This window comes from Arachis hypogaea, chromosome 9 (genome assembly GCF_003086295.3).
Source record: "Arachis hypogaea cultivar Tifrunner chromosome 9, arahy.Tifrunner.gnm2.J5K5, whole genome shotgun sequence".
In the NCBI taxonomy this organism is placed as follows: Eukaryota; Viridiplantae; Streptophyta; class Magnoliopsida; order Fabales; family Fabaceae; genus Arachis; species Arachis hypogaea.
In genome coordinates this window covers 119,715,859-119,730,438 of record NC_092044.1, presented here as the reverse complement: position 1 = coordinate 119,730,438, position 14,580 = coordinate 119,715,859, and the positions used below count along the sequence as shown (strand labels likewise).

Here is a 14,580-nt window from a genome sequence, read left to right as displayed (position 1 = left end):
TTGAGTCAAATTCTTTAAAATTAATGTCAAAATTCTTATTTTAATTTTTTCTATTCTATATAACTATAAAATTTTATTTTTTAATTTTTTATTAATAATTAATTTATTCGCTAATTATTCTCTAATTACACGAGATTAACACTATCCGACTCGCTCATCATCCCCATCCCATCTAAAATAAATCCAACCATGACCCCAGGAAAAAAAAGTAAACAACACATGATCAAACTCTAAACATGAAAGATAAAAGATAAATACGGTATTGAAGATTTAGGACAAGAGAACAGTACACATATAACTCTTTGAACATGCATCATCCTTGATGCTCCACGAGCGACTGTTTCTAGTGGTTCATGCTACCATTTACATACCTACAAGTTATGCGCCTTTCGGATTTCCCGGCAACAACAAGCCACCAGCTACATCTTCCAAATTTTAAGATTGTATGTTATGAATAAAGTTGAACAGATTGACATATAATAATATTTAAATGTATCAATTTTTTTTATTAAGACAACACAATGAATACCCATGTTAATAAGTGTCATGTTTAAAATGTGTCTAACACATAGACACAGTAACTTAATAAAGTGTGCATGTTTCTTAGCAAATTGTTAATGATAAAAAATATAGGAAACATTTTAAGTGCATTGGAAAGTACCAGTGCACTAATTATTTTAACCGTTAATTTTAATTGATATATATTATATATATTTTTTATAATTTAGATCAACGGTTAAAACAACTGGAGTACCAGTACTTCCGATGCATTTGAAATGTTTCCAAAAATATAATTTACCAAAAAAAAATATGGGCTCAAATTTCAACAAGACATGAGTGACAAAAGGGCATGATATATAGTAGAAGGCGGCTAAAGGAGCGTCTGTGTCCGTCTTCTCTTATCTCATCATCCTCCGTGGACTATCTGGTGTGGTGTGGACCGAAGGGGAGAGAGAAAGAGAGAACACTGCCCCACATGACCTCATCGACCCCAACCACATTCAAACAATAACATCCCCTTCTGACCTTCTCTTCCTCTGCTGCTCCTGCTCCTGCTTCATGATCCCATCACCGTCTTATCTTCTTCGGTCGCTAATCCCGGCGGTTCGTTCTACATTCTCCCTTTTTTAATCGTTTTTCAAACAATTTGTTGGGTCAATGTTATTATCAGCTTCAATTTTGGATTTACGGGTGAAATTGCCTCCAATGCCCTCCCTTTTCTGCATACTTATGACAGGGCAGTGAAAAATCAATGACCTAGTTTCGTCAATTGGATGAGTTCACTCACCTGGGTTACCAGCATCCGATTAGGTTGGTCCAGTGGTAGTCAAGCTGGTCCCTTTTCCAATATCCTCGAGCCGGATTAGTCAAGATTTTGATAATAGGGTCTGTTTTGATGAATCCTTGTTCATCTTTTAGAAAGGTGTTTGTTTGATCTTTTATACTTGCGATAGGCTTGTGTTTATGGCCCTTTCTGTTAGGGTTTCTGCTTTCTCTAAGTGATGTGCTGATTGATAAGTTAGATAGCTTTATTATTTTTCTTCTTAGCTTATTGAAATTCACTGAATCAGTAGGATGTATTTACCTCTAATCTCTTGCATTGGTTATGGGAATTTGATTACATTGAAAGTATTAAGGACTAGGAAATTTTCATTTTGGTATGTAGTAACCTACTAACCTGCCTGTACTAGCATAATTTTTACTGATAAATAGTAAATAGAAGGTCAAAAAGAAAAAAATGGGTAAGCAGAAAGGAAGAATAATGTGTTAAGGGGGTTTAGATGCTCGAGAGTTTTTAGAAGACTACACCTTGTTTGCCATTGTTTGATCTTTGTTAAAATTGAAAATAAGCAGGTGAAGTTTTCTTTTCTGTGGGATGTAACTATATAATTCCTCTTGGTATTCTATGCTGTTCATTGGATGGATTTTATTTGTTTACTCCAATTCTTATTGGTATTCTATGCTGTTCATTGGATGGATTTTATTTGTTCACTGTATTTCTTATTAGTGGCTGTTTTTATTTTTTAATGCATTTATGGATAAATGAAATTTGAATTATTATTTCTTTGATAAAATGAAATCTGGATGGATATGGCATATGATCAATTAGATATACCATCCTTGTACTATTTCTCTAAATTAGATCTATATTATATTATATATAGATGTAGATATGAATGGGATCCACTGTTTGAAGCTTTTGATTTGCTAAATTACTCTTTTGGATCTGGGATGAACCTAGAATGAATTGAAATGCATCAATCTAATGGTTCTGCAAATTTGCCTACTACATCTGCAAATGTTGTCCAGGCTTGTCATTTTCTTTTGTTTTCCCTAGTTTCCTTTTTTTTTTCTTTTTCTTGTTCCGCTTGACAATGCCAATGATGAACTAAAATTTCCCGTCAGGAAAATGCATGAGTTCTCTACTGTAGACGGTTTTGTGGAGATAAGTGAAGGCCTGGCAGAGATTATGAAGTACGTGGCTAATGAACCATCTTCTGGGCTTTTCTATATCCAACACCATGCTCAAAATGCAGTCCCGAATGTTATTGAAGCTAAAAGGAACATCGTCGAGAAGTCTCACGAAACAACTTTGCACGCGGAAGATTTAGAGGACTCTGTCACTATGGTTAGGTCAATGAAAGAGTGTGGATTTTCCTTAGCTGATGAAATGATCCGAGACATTAAGAAATCTCTGGTTACGATGACAACAAAACAACCAAAAAGAGGCTTAATTCGTCAACCACCATCAGGTTCACGGATAGAACGAACTAGTCTTTGGGGTGAGGGCAGTGAAAAACGGAGTAACTATCTTTCAAGTGTTTTCAGCTCAGCAAAACAGAAGGCTAGTAGTCTCAGGTGGCCAAATCTTGATACTAAGGAATCCATGGATTCTAAGGGTGAGAAGCCAGATATGTACTCTAATTTGCCATTAAAAGTCACATCTGCTAGCACTAATTCATCTCTACAGGGCATTGAAGCCTACGAGTTACCCGAGTCAAGCCAAGTTGAAGATGAATGTCAGCACGAACAGATTGAGGATAGTGATGTTAACAGCACTAAGTTATTGTCAATATCAGAAAACTATGATGACTTCAAAGCTAATAAGGAAGCTAAACTAGAAGAGTGGCTGCAAGGAACTGGCAATCTTGAGAATAATCGAGGCGCAGGTGATGAGGGAATGTGTTAGCTTAGCTATTAAAATTTGAGACAAAGCTTCAGCTTGTATATACTCTTTCTTGAGCATCTCGTGTCTCTGATAAGTGATTGATTATGAAGAAAATATTTTATAGTGCTGTGAAATGTTCTTTGAATAAACATGAAGTGTTTTGCAAGCAATTGAGAATTATGATACCAAGGTAGCAAAAATTTGGGGCTTTTCAAATATAGGAAAACTTGGGATTAGATTTTCTCAATTTTTTTTCTCACGTGAGGGAGTAAAGTATGATTTTTTACCAGACATTTTATAGGTAGGACCAATAGAAAATATGAGAGGAAAAATATTGAAGGATTAAAGATTACACTTTACATTTTCAATTGGAAAAAAAATTAAGAGGATTTATTTCTGTAAATTTGTATGTGGTTCTTAAAAGCTAAAATTACACATTCTTAGAGTTTAAGCTAATATATCTATATGTTTTTTATATGTTAAGTGGATCAGAACATTCACAATAATATACTAAATTTACATCAGGAAGAAAGGTGATGCCTAATTGCTTCCAACTTGAGATAAAAAGTGAGGTTGCACCTAATAATGTTCTTCTTGTGATAGAAACCGGTAACATCATGGAGTCACAGCTTGTAGTTTCATACGCAAATCGTGATCCACAATAGGAATTGAATCCTCCCATATAAAAGTTTCATAGTGAAGCAGTAACGTAAGTACTTTTGATAATTTGATCAATCTAATGCACCAAAGGATGATCCAGCAATTATAACTACACATATCTGATGTAAATGTAATTGCACGGTTACAGTAGTTACTATTAAGATTTACTCCATGTCTGATCATTTTTTAATTACTTTCTCACATGTTATTTTTTCATGATGTTTTGCTTTGATGGGAGTCACATTTAGTTATTTAGCTATACTACCAAGCATTCATGCAGCTAGTTGCATTCCAATCCTTCATATTTGGTACAACTAACTGTCATCACAGATGCTATGTCATTGTTTGAGTATTGAGTAGCGTGCCAACATTTATTTATTTATTTATTTATTTTTCTTTTGTTTCTATTTATTTTTTCGTTGGTAACTTGTGTCATCTGAATATTTAAAAGTTAAATAAGGTAGCATAGAAAATAAGGTATTTTAGAAATAAAAAAAAGAAAAGCATTTCCTTATATTAATTGCAAGTTGCAACATCATCAATATGGAGGCAGCGACCAAATTACATTGGCTGGGACTGGGGAATAATACAAGTAAATCTTTTATGTGGCAAGTAATATGTTTTGTTACAATAATAAATCTTAAAAATTCTAAAACATAAATATCTAATTATATGACATGACAGTTATATAACTGAAACATTTATATAGACAGAAGTATACTTATATTTATTTTTGATTGCATTTAAAACATGATTTGTATACTTGTATTAGTGTCATTTCTTTGAGTGTTATCACCCACACAAACATCATTTGATGAGTATTAAAAGAGACTAGCAGAAAATTGACACAAATTTCAAATTTTCTTTTCCTTAAAAAAAAAAACTTACAAACTAGTAATAACAATTTACAGTCAGTTTTGACTTAGTCCAAGTTACAAGCTTAAAAAATGACATTGACATTTCCCTATTTTAAAGTACAAGCACATGAATGAATGAACAAGAGAGAAAAAACTTACTGAGTCACTGGTTCACTGATCGACACGTGTCACCACCCTAAGCATTATAGCTCCAATGTTTTGACTTTTGACCGTTAAACACACAAACACAAGAGTAACCCACACAACCCAGTAATCCCGTTTTTCAGCACTCCAAACCCCGCACGTGACTCCTAACCGCTACACTCACTCATCTTCATTTAAAAGAAAACACATACACGAAAACACCGTTTTCATTTTCAGTTTAATTTAATTAAATTAAAAACCACTTTTTATTTATTTTATTTTTCTTTTTCTTATCTTTTGGAGATTGCTGCTGCCGTTGTTGTAACTGCCATGACTCGCCTGAGAAAGATTGGCACCGCTGTTGGAGCGGCACTAGCAACCGCGTGCGGCGGTGCCGTGATCCTCTACGAACCGGCGATCTCAGCCAGCGACCACGGTGGCGGGCCACGCGTCGAGGAGATCCGGAAGCGCGTACACGCCCCGAACGCCGTTGTGCCGTCGAGGGAGGCGCAGCAGTCGGCGCTAATGGCTGCCGGAAAGGGAAGTCCTCTTGACGTGCTTGTCATCGGCGGTGGTGCAACCGGCTCCGGCACCGCTCTCGACGCTGTGACCCGTGGACTCCGTGTCGGGCTGGTGGAGCGGGAGGACTTTGCTTCCGGAACTTCGTCGCGATCCACGAAGCTCCTTCATGGAGGTAGAGTGGTAGACACACACTGATTTTATATCAATTATTTTTTGATGATTTGATTTTACATATGTGTTTTTAATTTAATCGTGGATTGATCATTAATGATAAATCTCAATACTTTCAGTATCTTATTTATTATTTTTTTTTCTTTATGATGTTGTATACTACCTAATGCACAATTCTTAGTTGATTTTTTGGAGTTTTGACAATGGTCTTATTTTGCTGCATTTTTATATTTTCTGTAATGCGTATGAAATATGATCATTGTTTTATTCAATGATTGGTGATGAAATGGAAAAATTGTAAGATGTGAAGATAAAAACAAAACTGTACATTGTGTACACCAACCTCTTTTGTAGTTAGCATATTCCATATTGGATACAGTCACACAGTGACACTAGTGTCATGATTTCTAATTCAAAAGTTTTTCCTTTCTTTTGCCCAGAGATCTCTCTTTGCATTGTCTAAACTGTTCATGAAATTTGCATAATGTCTTAAGCTTCATCGGGACCTTTAGTAGTTGATACTTGATATAGTAACACATCCTCTTTGATCATGTGGTCTCAGCCAAAAGTTGAATTTCAGTACTAGGGAAAATTGGAAATGTCTTATGTATTCTTTATATACCTTAAGGTCCAGAAGGTCTGTTAGATACAGAATCACTCTCGAGGTTTGAGGAGAGCTTGTTGTCTATACTTTATTGTATTATTTGTTTATTTTACTTGATTCTTAATCTCTATCGCTTTAGTCCCCAGCCGAACCTAGTGGAATTTAACTAGAATTTTTACTTTTATTGTTGTCATCATTTAGTCATACATAAAATATATTTGCTTGGATAGGGTAATGCTAATATGCTGTGGTTGTAATTGAAAATGCTACAAACATGGAGGAAATCATGTGCTTGCTTGCTTGAGTGAAGATAATATATGAATGTTGTTAAATTGAAAAACTATGACTTCCACATGCTTTTGATGCAATGTTTTATAAAATTATTTGCTTCTTTTTCTTCATCTGTCTTTTTATAGGTTATAAATGTTCTAAACACTTGATCTAATCTTATATTTCTGTGTTTTTTGTAAACCAGGTGTCCGCTATTTGGAGAAAGCATTCTTAAAACTTGACTATGGACAATTCAAGTTAGTGCTTCACGCACTTGAGGAGCGTAAACAGGTTATTGAAAATGCACCACACCTATGCCATGCATTGCCATGCATGACACCATGTTTTAGCTGGTTTGAAGTAGTGTACTACTGGGCGGGCCTGAAAGTGTACGATTTGGTCGCAGGAAGACAAATACTACACCTATCAAGATATTATTCTACAAAACAGTCTGCTGAGCTCTTTCCCACTCTAGCAAGGGAGGGAGAAAATAGAAGCCTTAAGGGCACAGTTGTTTATTATGATGGGCAGATGAATGATGCACGCCTTAATGTTGGGTTGGCTTGCACTGCAGCTTTAGCTGGTGCAGCAGTGCTGAATCATGCAGAAGTTGTAAACTTATTGAAGGATGATTCTGGAAAACGGATAATTGGTGCGCGGATCCGGAACAATTTAACTGGTAAGACATCCTTCTATTTCTAACTGCTGCAATGGGCACTGATTGTTTACATTTTCTACCTGCTGCTTTTATTTATCAGAAAATTGGTAAGTTGATATACATATTTATTATAATATATCTGAATGGTTGAATCTTATACACACAATCTGAAGAAGCATTTATGGATTTTGAAAGAAACAACAATAGTGGTGCAATGATGAATATTTAGATTAAACGGCATATTCACAGTGAGCCTCCCCTACATCTTCACTCCCATAAACAATAAACACAGTAGCTGTCGGTTGGTGATTTGTTAAATCTAATTTGGAACATTTCATTTGAATCTTCTTATGATGTTATTTTTATGCATAAAGTTGGTTCATTTACCAAGCTATTACTCAATGTCATGTGGCGATTATGTATATTGCTGGTGTCTGGTGAGTTACTTTTGAAAATCATATTCAAATTGTCACTTATAGTTTGATATTTATATGTTAAATTCTTAATGCTTCAGGGGAAGAGTTTGATACATATGCAAAAGTTGTTGTGAATGCGGCTGGCCCATTTTGTGATGGTGTAAGGAAAATGGCCAACGAAAAGGCACAAGAAATGATTGCTCCCAGCAGTGGTGTACATATCACACTCCCTGATTACTATTCTCCGGAGGGGATGGGCTTAATTGTTCCTAAAACTAAGGATGGACGTGTTGTTTTCATGCTGCCTTGGCTGGGAAGAACAGTTGCTGGAACTACAGATTCTAGTACTAAAATTACGTATCTTCCAGAACCACATGAAGATGAAATAGGATTTATATTGGATGCTATATCTGACTACCTTAATATCAAAGTATGTTGTTTGTCTTCCAATATATATTATTGTTTAACTCATTTATCTTTTATTTTTGATGTTTTATTCAGAATTAGAAGACATTGTGGATATTGGTTGTTTGGAAATATGTTGGATTATCTTGGCAACAAAAACAACAAACGTTCTTTTTCCCTCCTGTTATGATGAAGAATAAATTGTGCTAGTGAAATTATTTTCTAAGAATAATTATTTTCCTTTTTATACAGTTTGCTAATGGGAATGTAATGCTGGGAACCTTATAGGTACGGCGCAGTGATGTTCTTTCTGCCTGGAGTGGCATTCGCCCACTAGCAGTGGACCCAACAGCAAAAAATACTGAGAGTATCTCAAGGGATCATGTTGTCTGCGAGGACTTCCCTGGTTTGGTCACCATCACTGGTGGCAAGTGGACTACCTATCGTAGGTAATTTAATAAGGCAGCTAAAATTTCTTTGATGCAGTTTGTTCAGATGTCATTTTCTGACTAGACATATTTAATCAAATTGGATATTAGTCATCCAGTTACTCCATAATATTAACTGATTCTTTATCTTATACTGTTTACTCATTGTTGTCTTTCCTTCTCTTCAGCATTCCAGCTCCTAATGCATATTTATATTGTTTTGATTGCATTGCATTTCAGCATGGCAGAAGATGGTGTCGATGCAGCTATAAAGTCTGGAAATCTCAACCCCAGGAGTGGATGTGTGACTCGCAGTGTCCGAATTGTAGGTGGTGAAGGGTGGGAGCCATCATCATTTACAGTTCTTGCTCAACAGTATAAACGCATGAAAAGTACACATGGTGGTAAAGTTGTCCCCGGGTTAATGGACAGTGCTGCTGCAAAGCACTTGTCTCATGCGTATGGATCAGTGGCTGAGCGTGTGGCTGCTATTGCTCAGGTTTGGCATAAATCCTATGGCGATTTTATTGAGGAGCAAATGTATCCAAATGCATTTTCATAAGTTATTTTGGGCAATGATAGCAGTGTTTCAGTAATATTTATAGTGGTGGTGGCAATCATTGCATATTCTCCGATAAAATTTCTCTCTTAATAAGATTCATGCATATTATTGGACTTCAAGTCTTCTCCATTGTTGCATGCATGGTATGTTGGGGGTTTAAATTGATTCTGTACATTGTGTTTCAGAATGAAGGTTTGGGTAAGAGACTTGCTCATGGTTACCCATATCTGGAGGCAGAGGTGGCCTACTGTGCACGTCATGAATATTGTGAATCTGCTATCGACTTCATTGCAAGGAGAACTCGTCTTGCTTTCCTCGAAACTGATGCAGCGGGAAGGGCCCTGCCTCGTGTGGTTGAGATATTGGCAAATGAGCACAAATGGGACCAATCAAGGAAGAAGGAAGAGTTGAAGACAGCCACAGAATTTTTGCAGACTTTCAAAGCCTCAAAAAATGCTCAGTTCCATGACGGGAAACACAAGTAGTAAGTACTGTCCATCATGCAAAAATTAACTATACATCAAAAAATGATGTTATCTTTAAATATTGTTTACTTATATATGATGATGATGATGATAATCCCTATTTAATGTTTCTCAGGTTCTGGAACATACGGAAGTTTTGTCACACGACGGATACTTTGTTATTCATTTTTCTCTTCACAAGCGGAGATAATACAAGACTCTGCTCGCCATAGACAGTAGCTAAACAAATCTTTAGATATAAACTATCCACGAATTTGTCTTAAAGTTATCTACAAAAATAATCCGTAAAATTCGTTAGATTGTTTTGCACAGTCACCAGTCAAAATAATTGTTTGCTGGAGAGTTTAATACGCCTTGTATTTATGCTACTTGCTCATCAAGTTATTCAATGGTTGACTGTGTTTATCACTGATCTGTGTATTTTATTTTTCTTTTACTCCTTTATATTTTATACTTCTGTGTGTCTCAGGTATTACTCTAATTTATTTATTTTTGACCGAGAAAAATAAAGGTTTTGGGATCTCTACTATACAGTAGAAGGGCATTCGGGTATGCATATATTGGTGAGAAAGTTAGAGTTATATGATCAATTGTAGAAACTAGAAAATTTACTACAATTTGCTCAAAGTGATGTCATCATACTAGGGAAAAAAAACTCCAGAAGTTCAAGTGTTAAAAGATATTGGTGCCAAAAACAGTGTGTTAAAAGATAGGAAACAAAGAATAGCAGTGGGGCAAGGTTTTAATAATAATAATAATAATAATAATAATAATAATAATAATAATAAAGTGTAGAAAAGACTTTTACAAACCAATTTATGAATTATCATATGATATTAGCAAAACTAATTAACTTTTAAATTTACACAAACTAATATATCCATACAAATTGAGAAATTCAATTAGATAAGGATATAAAATAATGACACTATGACAGGTTTATCAAGAATGATTATTTGTACCTGAAATCTTTACCCAAAGATGATTAAAACTTAAAAAATAATCTATCTCAACTGAATAATATTATTTGTAACTTTTTTTACTTAGTTTTGATGAATTTAATTTTAATGCTAAGATAATTTTAGACATGCATCTCATTACATAAATGCTGATTTAAAAAAATAAATATAATTAAAGGACGGAATAAAATTCAGTAAATTAAAATTAAACTCTTAATTTTGATAAATAGAAACTGCCAACGGCCAAACAAAATGCAACAACTGTGAAAAAAAAATATCAGCAGCACTTTTATCGATAAGACTTGAGAGTGAGAGATAGCTGCTTCCGTTGCTCACTAGTTTGTTGGGAGATGGCGGCTTCAGCTGCTTCTACGGTGGCAGCGGCGGCCACAATGGCGGCACTCACTCTTCACCGTTTCTCCAAATCAAATTCTTCCTTCCGCACACTCCCTCGCCTCACTTGCTCCCTGTCTTCTTCTTCCTCACCTCCTTTAAAATTCAACATCTCCTTCGCTCCTCCAAAGCCCAAGCCCAAGCCCAACCCAGGCCCAGGGACCGATCCCGAGGACGATGACGCGGGCCCCGACCAATTCCTGGTCCCGTGGATCGTTCGAGGCGAGGATGGGAACCTCAAGCTTCAGACGCAGCCTCCGGCGCGTCTGTTGAACGCGATTGCAACCGCCGAAACTGGAAGTAAGAAGAAGACTAAGAAGAGCGAGAAGGAAGTTAAGGCGACGACGACGTCGCCGCCGCAGCGGTCGAAGGCGGCCCGGAGATTCTACAATGAGAATTTTAGGGACCCTGGGACGCGCCTCAGCAAGGTTCTTGCTGCTTCTGGAGGTAATAATCTCAAAATGCCGTGTTTTCGAGATTCCGGTACTAGTTAGTTAGTCAGTTAGCAAGTTGTTACGCGATCATTTATGCAATTAAGATTTTGGTTCTATGCTTATATATGATTTCGTAGTTGCATCGAGAAGAAGTTGTGAGGAACTTATATTTGAAGGCAAGGTTACTGTCAATGGTTCTGTGTGCAATACTCCTCAGGTAAGTTTCTTGGTTTGTTTTTTCTTGATAAATTAGGTATGAATATAATTTTCTATGTACATTTTATCATGTAATGGCTTCGTTCGTCACGTGAGGAATTTTATCGACATTGCAGACTAGAGTTGATCCTGCAAAAGATGTTATCTACGTGAATGGGAGCCGTCTTCCTAAGAGGCTGCCTCACAAGGTGTATCTTGCCTTGAACAAGCCAAAAGGGTATTTGTTCTTTATGTTTCTCCTGGATTTATAATTTAGTTTCTTCCGGTTGTGCCTCCTTATGCAACGATGCGATTGCATTTCAACAGGTACATATGCTCATCTGGGGAGAATGAGTCCAAGTCTGTTGTAAGTCTATGTGATGATTTTCTGAAGACCTGGGTATGTGGCACTCTGAGCTTCATTGATCATTTATATTTAGTACAAGTCTTGTCAGGGTGGCATTGTGATTGGCAATGGAGTTGGTTTGCTTGTTTGATCTTTTACTCATACTTTGTTTTAATTATGGTATGTTTATGGGGTTCCCATTTGGGCTTCTCATATGTGAATATCTTTGTAATTGTAAGCTCAATGAGCCTAGAAACACTTCCTAACACTAGACGGGGATGCACTCTTCTCAATCTAAATTTCTTTGGACCAAGAAAGTGGTGCAATCATGATTAGACAATTAGTTCTGAATTTTTGCCATACCAGCTATTCCAAAGAATTCTAGACCATCTTTGAGCTGTTGTAGTTTTTTCGTTTCATATTTCATGCTGTATCTCCTTTTTGAAGTTTATGGAAGGTCTTTTTTCCATTTCTAACGAAGTCTTCATTAACTACCATGAGTATATTTATTTACAGGGTAAAAACCATCCAGGAGTACCCACACCAAGGTTATTTACTGTAGGGCGCCTTGATGTTGCTACAACTGGGTTGATTATTGTGACTAATGATGGCAAGTGATTCCCTGTGAAAGTAATTTTGTTTCTTGTAAAAGTGGTTCTTGTAATAAATCAAATACAAACATGAACAGTTTCTTCCAAGGCCTTATCCAGTGTTGTTGTTTGCAGGAGATTTTGCCCAAAAACTTTCACATCCATCATCTAATTTAACAAAAGAGTGAGTTGAACGCATTTACTTGGTCTTTTACTCTTTTCCTGTGGCACGAATATTCTGCTTCTATTAATGCATGGTCTCTGGGGAGAAGAAAATCTTCATTCCTATCAATTCTCACACTTATGAATTAATTTGTTACATCAGATACATTGCAACAGTTGAGGGTTCGGTTTATAAGAGGCATTTAATTGCCATAAGTGAAGGAACAACCATTGATGACGTCCATTGTGTACCTGATAGTGTGGAATTACTTCCACGTTTGCCTGACGTTCAACGATCTCGTCTTCGCATTGTGGTAAATATTATCTAATTTGGCCTGCTATAGCTGTTCTAGTACCCAGTAGTGCTTTTGAATTGAGATTCTCTAAAGGATGACATGGTATATCTCGTGAACTAAAATATTTCAGTACATATGGTTGAAATGTTGCCTTTATCATGTATTATGTAATGTTAATGTCATAGGCTGTATGTAGTATGCTATAAAAGCCTGAATACGTAGACTCCTTTATATAAAAATAAGTATGTCTTTTCTTGAGTTAGTCATCTGTTTCAATGTTTCAATACTTAGATGATATTGTATACAAGTTTGACTGATTTTTCTTAGAACTATGAGCAGAGTGACACTTGCCTGGATTGCTACAGTATATTAGTGACAAATTCTTTTTCCTCCTCTTGGGTTTTTTATTTCTGGATGTTCAATATTATTCTTTGTGTTCAGCAGTATTGTCTAAGAATATACATAGTTTTTACTAGTTTGCCACTGATGTCAAATTTTTCATGTGATATAGCAGTACTGTTTTGGATTTAAGTGATAACTGGAGTTGGCATCCTTCTTGTCTCAAAATGCCCTCATTTTAGTATGTTGCATTATTTACTCTATATACTTGTGATTTGTCAGATAATGTAAAATTTAAACACATGTTTATTTGCTTCCTTCCTTCAATTCTGATTCTTGTAGGTTCACGATGGAAGGAAACATGAAGTTCGTGAACTTGTAAAGTGTGCTGGACTTGAGGTATGTGCTGCCATTAACATCCCTCTTAAACCCTAAAACCTTATTATTTGGGTTATTGGCTTGTGCTCTGAACTTGTCTGTAGGTTCCAGTTTGTGGTATTTTACTATGGTTTCATAAATACCACGGTTTCATAACATGATATCTTTGCATGTCGTGCTGATGTTGGCCGCTACCAAATCCAATATTCGTCAACTATGAACTATTGATGACCTATTCCTACGTTGGTTTTCTGATTACATTTCATATTTCAGATTTATTCATTAAAGCGAGTACGCATTGGTGGTTTCAAACTTCCATCAGATCTTGGGTAATTGTCATGCATCTACTTTCCCTTTATTTCCCTTGTTTCATTTGGTAGTTGTCGTGGTATTCAAATACAATTAAATCTTCGATTGAATTCTCTTGTAGTTAAATGAATTTATGGTTTAATCTGTTGTATTTTCCAGTATAGGGAAGTATGTTGAGCTAAATCCAGAAAATCTGAAGGCATTGGGGTGGAAGAATTAAAAAAGGTTGCTGTCGAACTGTTGGGTTCAAAATATTTGCCATCAGTGAGACTAAACTGCTCGGAAGCTATTATTGAAGAATTTGCCAATGCAATGGTTTTTGTTTGGTTGGGGCTGTCCGTCGCTGGTGCATTTCACATTTCATGGGAGTTTTGAAATTAGCAGAGCAGAGTGCTTTTCTTGAGGTTTTGACATCAACAAAACTGATGTTGCAATCAATCATATCTGGAAGACTTGGGAAAAAAGATTAGATTACTGCATAGCAGTTGTTACGACTCTTTCTTATGACTCTGAAATTTGAGGGGATTGCTGGTATATTTGATTTAAAGACCTTGTTCCTGACTGCACAGTAAATAGAACTAGTTTAACTATTTAGGGTCTGTTCAAATGAGAGGGTTGTTTTGATAACTTGGATGCATAAATGTATACACGAAAGAAAAAGAGACGTTTGTCTAATTATTCTTTGTCATAGACTCGGTGTCAAGCACCAGTCGAGTGTCGAATTTCTATCGACGCATTTCAGCAATTTAGATTAAATCTTTAGGCAAAAAAAAAAGGCAACATCAGGTAGTTAAAAATTAATTTCTTATAAGATTTAGTGGAAGTTCA

At 36.0% G+C, this 14,580-nt stretch overlaps 3 protein-coding genes across 13 annotated transcripts; all 3 read left to right on the top strand.

Annotated features, from left to right (window-relative positions):
- Positions 1-824: 824 nt before the first annotated feature.
- On the top strand, positions 825-3,339 carry LOC112712670 (uncharacterized). 10 transcript variants are annotated; one of them, XM_025765595.3, is made up of 4 exons: positions 847-1,104; positions 1,238-1,386; positions 2,166-2,301; positions 2,407-3,339. In XM_025765595.3, the coding sequence occupies exons 3-4, from the start codon at positions 2,267-2,269 to the stop codon at positions 3,188-3,190; spliced, it is 819 nt and encodes a 272-aa protein (XP_025621380.1). In that variant the 5' UTR covers positions 847-1,104; positions 1,238-1,386; positions 2,166-2,266; the 3' UTR covers positions 3,191-3,339. The 10 variants fall into 10 exon arrangements, with proteins under 10 accessions (XP_025621381.1, XP_025621383.1, XP_025621380.1 ...); XM_025765593.3 differs by having other exon boundaries at positions 2,166-2,310; XM_072203725.1 differs by having other exon boundaries at positions 1,238-1,423.
- Positions 3,340-4,971: 1,632 nt separating this feature from the next.
- On the top strand, positions 4,972-9,759 carry LOC112712669 (glycerol-3-phosphate dehydrogenase SDP6, mitochondrial). The gene is made up of 7 exons (XM_025765592.3): positions 4,972-5,524; positions 6,603-7,076; positions 7,570-7,901; positions 8,165-8,325; positions 8,545-8,803; positions 9,052-9,350; positions 9,467-9,759. Coding segments are annotated over exons 1-7 (1,890 nt in total). The 5' UTR covers positions 4,972-5,160; the 3' UTR covers positions 9,468-9,759.
- Positions 9,760-10,550: 791 nt separating this feature from the next.
- LOC112712668 (putative ribosomal large subunit pseudouridine synthase SVR1, chloroplastic) lies at positions 10,551-14,427 on the top strand. 2 transcript variants are annotated; one of them, XR_011866147.1, is made up of 11 exons: positions 10,563-11,150; positions 11,275-11,354; positions 11,470-11,570; positions 11,660-11,732; positions 12,195-12,288; positions 12,404-12,452; positions 12,594-12,744; positions 13,241-13,306; positions 13,408-13,464; positions 13,717-13,772; positions 13,912-14,427. XR_011866147.1 is itself a non-coding variant. In XM_025765591.3 (10 exons), the coding sequence occupies exons 1-10, from the start codon at positions 10,661-10,663 to the stop codon at positions 13,970-13,972; spliced, it is 1,212 nt and encodes a 403-aa protein (XP_025621376.1). In that variant the 5' UTR covers positions 10,551-10,660; the 3' UTR covers positions 13,973-14,427. The 2 variants fall into 2 exon arrangements, 1 of the variants encoding a protein (XP_025621376.1); XM_025765591.3 differs by lacking the exon at positions 13,241-13,306 and having other exon boundaries at positions 10,551-11,150.
- Positions 14,428-14,580: the final 153 nt, after the last annotated feature.

What these genes read in the sequence shown, in the direction of transcription:
- LOC112712670 (XM_025765593.3), top strand. Translation starts at nt 2,267, where the DNA reads ATGGTTCTGCAAATTTGCCTACTACATCTGCAAATGTTGTCCAG. An exon ending in CATCTGCAAATGTTGTCCAG is followed by an intron (nt 2,311 to 2,406) that starts GCTTGTCATTTT and finishes ATTTCCCGTCAG; the next exon opens with GAAAATGCATGAGTTCTCTA.
- LOC112712669 (XM_025765592.3), top strand. Translation starts at nt 5,161, where the DNA reads ATGACTCGCCTGAGAAAGATTGGCACCGCTGTTGGAGCGGCACTAGCA. An exon ending in GATCCGGAACAATTTAACTG is followed by an intron (nt 7,077 to 7,569) that starts GTAAGACATCCT and finishes TTAATGCTTCAG; the next exon opens with GGGAAGAGTTTGATACATAT. An exon ending in AAGTGGACTACCTATCGTAG is followed by an intron (nt 8,326 to 8,544) that starts GTAATTTAATAA and finishes ATTGCATTTCAG; the next exon opens with CATGGCAGAAGATGGTGTCG.
- LOC112712668 (XM_025765591.3), top strand. Translation starts at nt 10,661, where the DNA reads ATGGCGGCTTCAGCTGCTTCTACGGTGGCAGCGGCGGCCACAATGGCG. An exon ending in CTGTGTGCAATACTCCTCAG is followed by an intron (nt 11,355 to 11,469) that starts GTAAGTTTCTTG and finishes TCGACATTGCAG; the next exon opens with ACTAGAGTTGATCCTGCAAA. An exon ending in ATGATTTTCTGAAGACCTGG is followed by an intron (nt 11,733 to 12,194) that starts GTATGTGGCACT and finishes ATTTATTTACAG; the next exon opens with GGTAAAAACCATCCAGGAGT.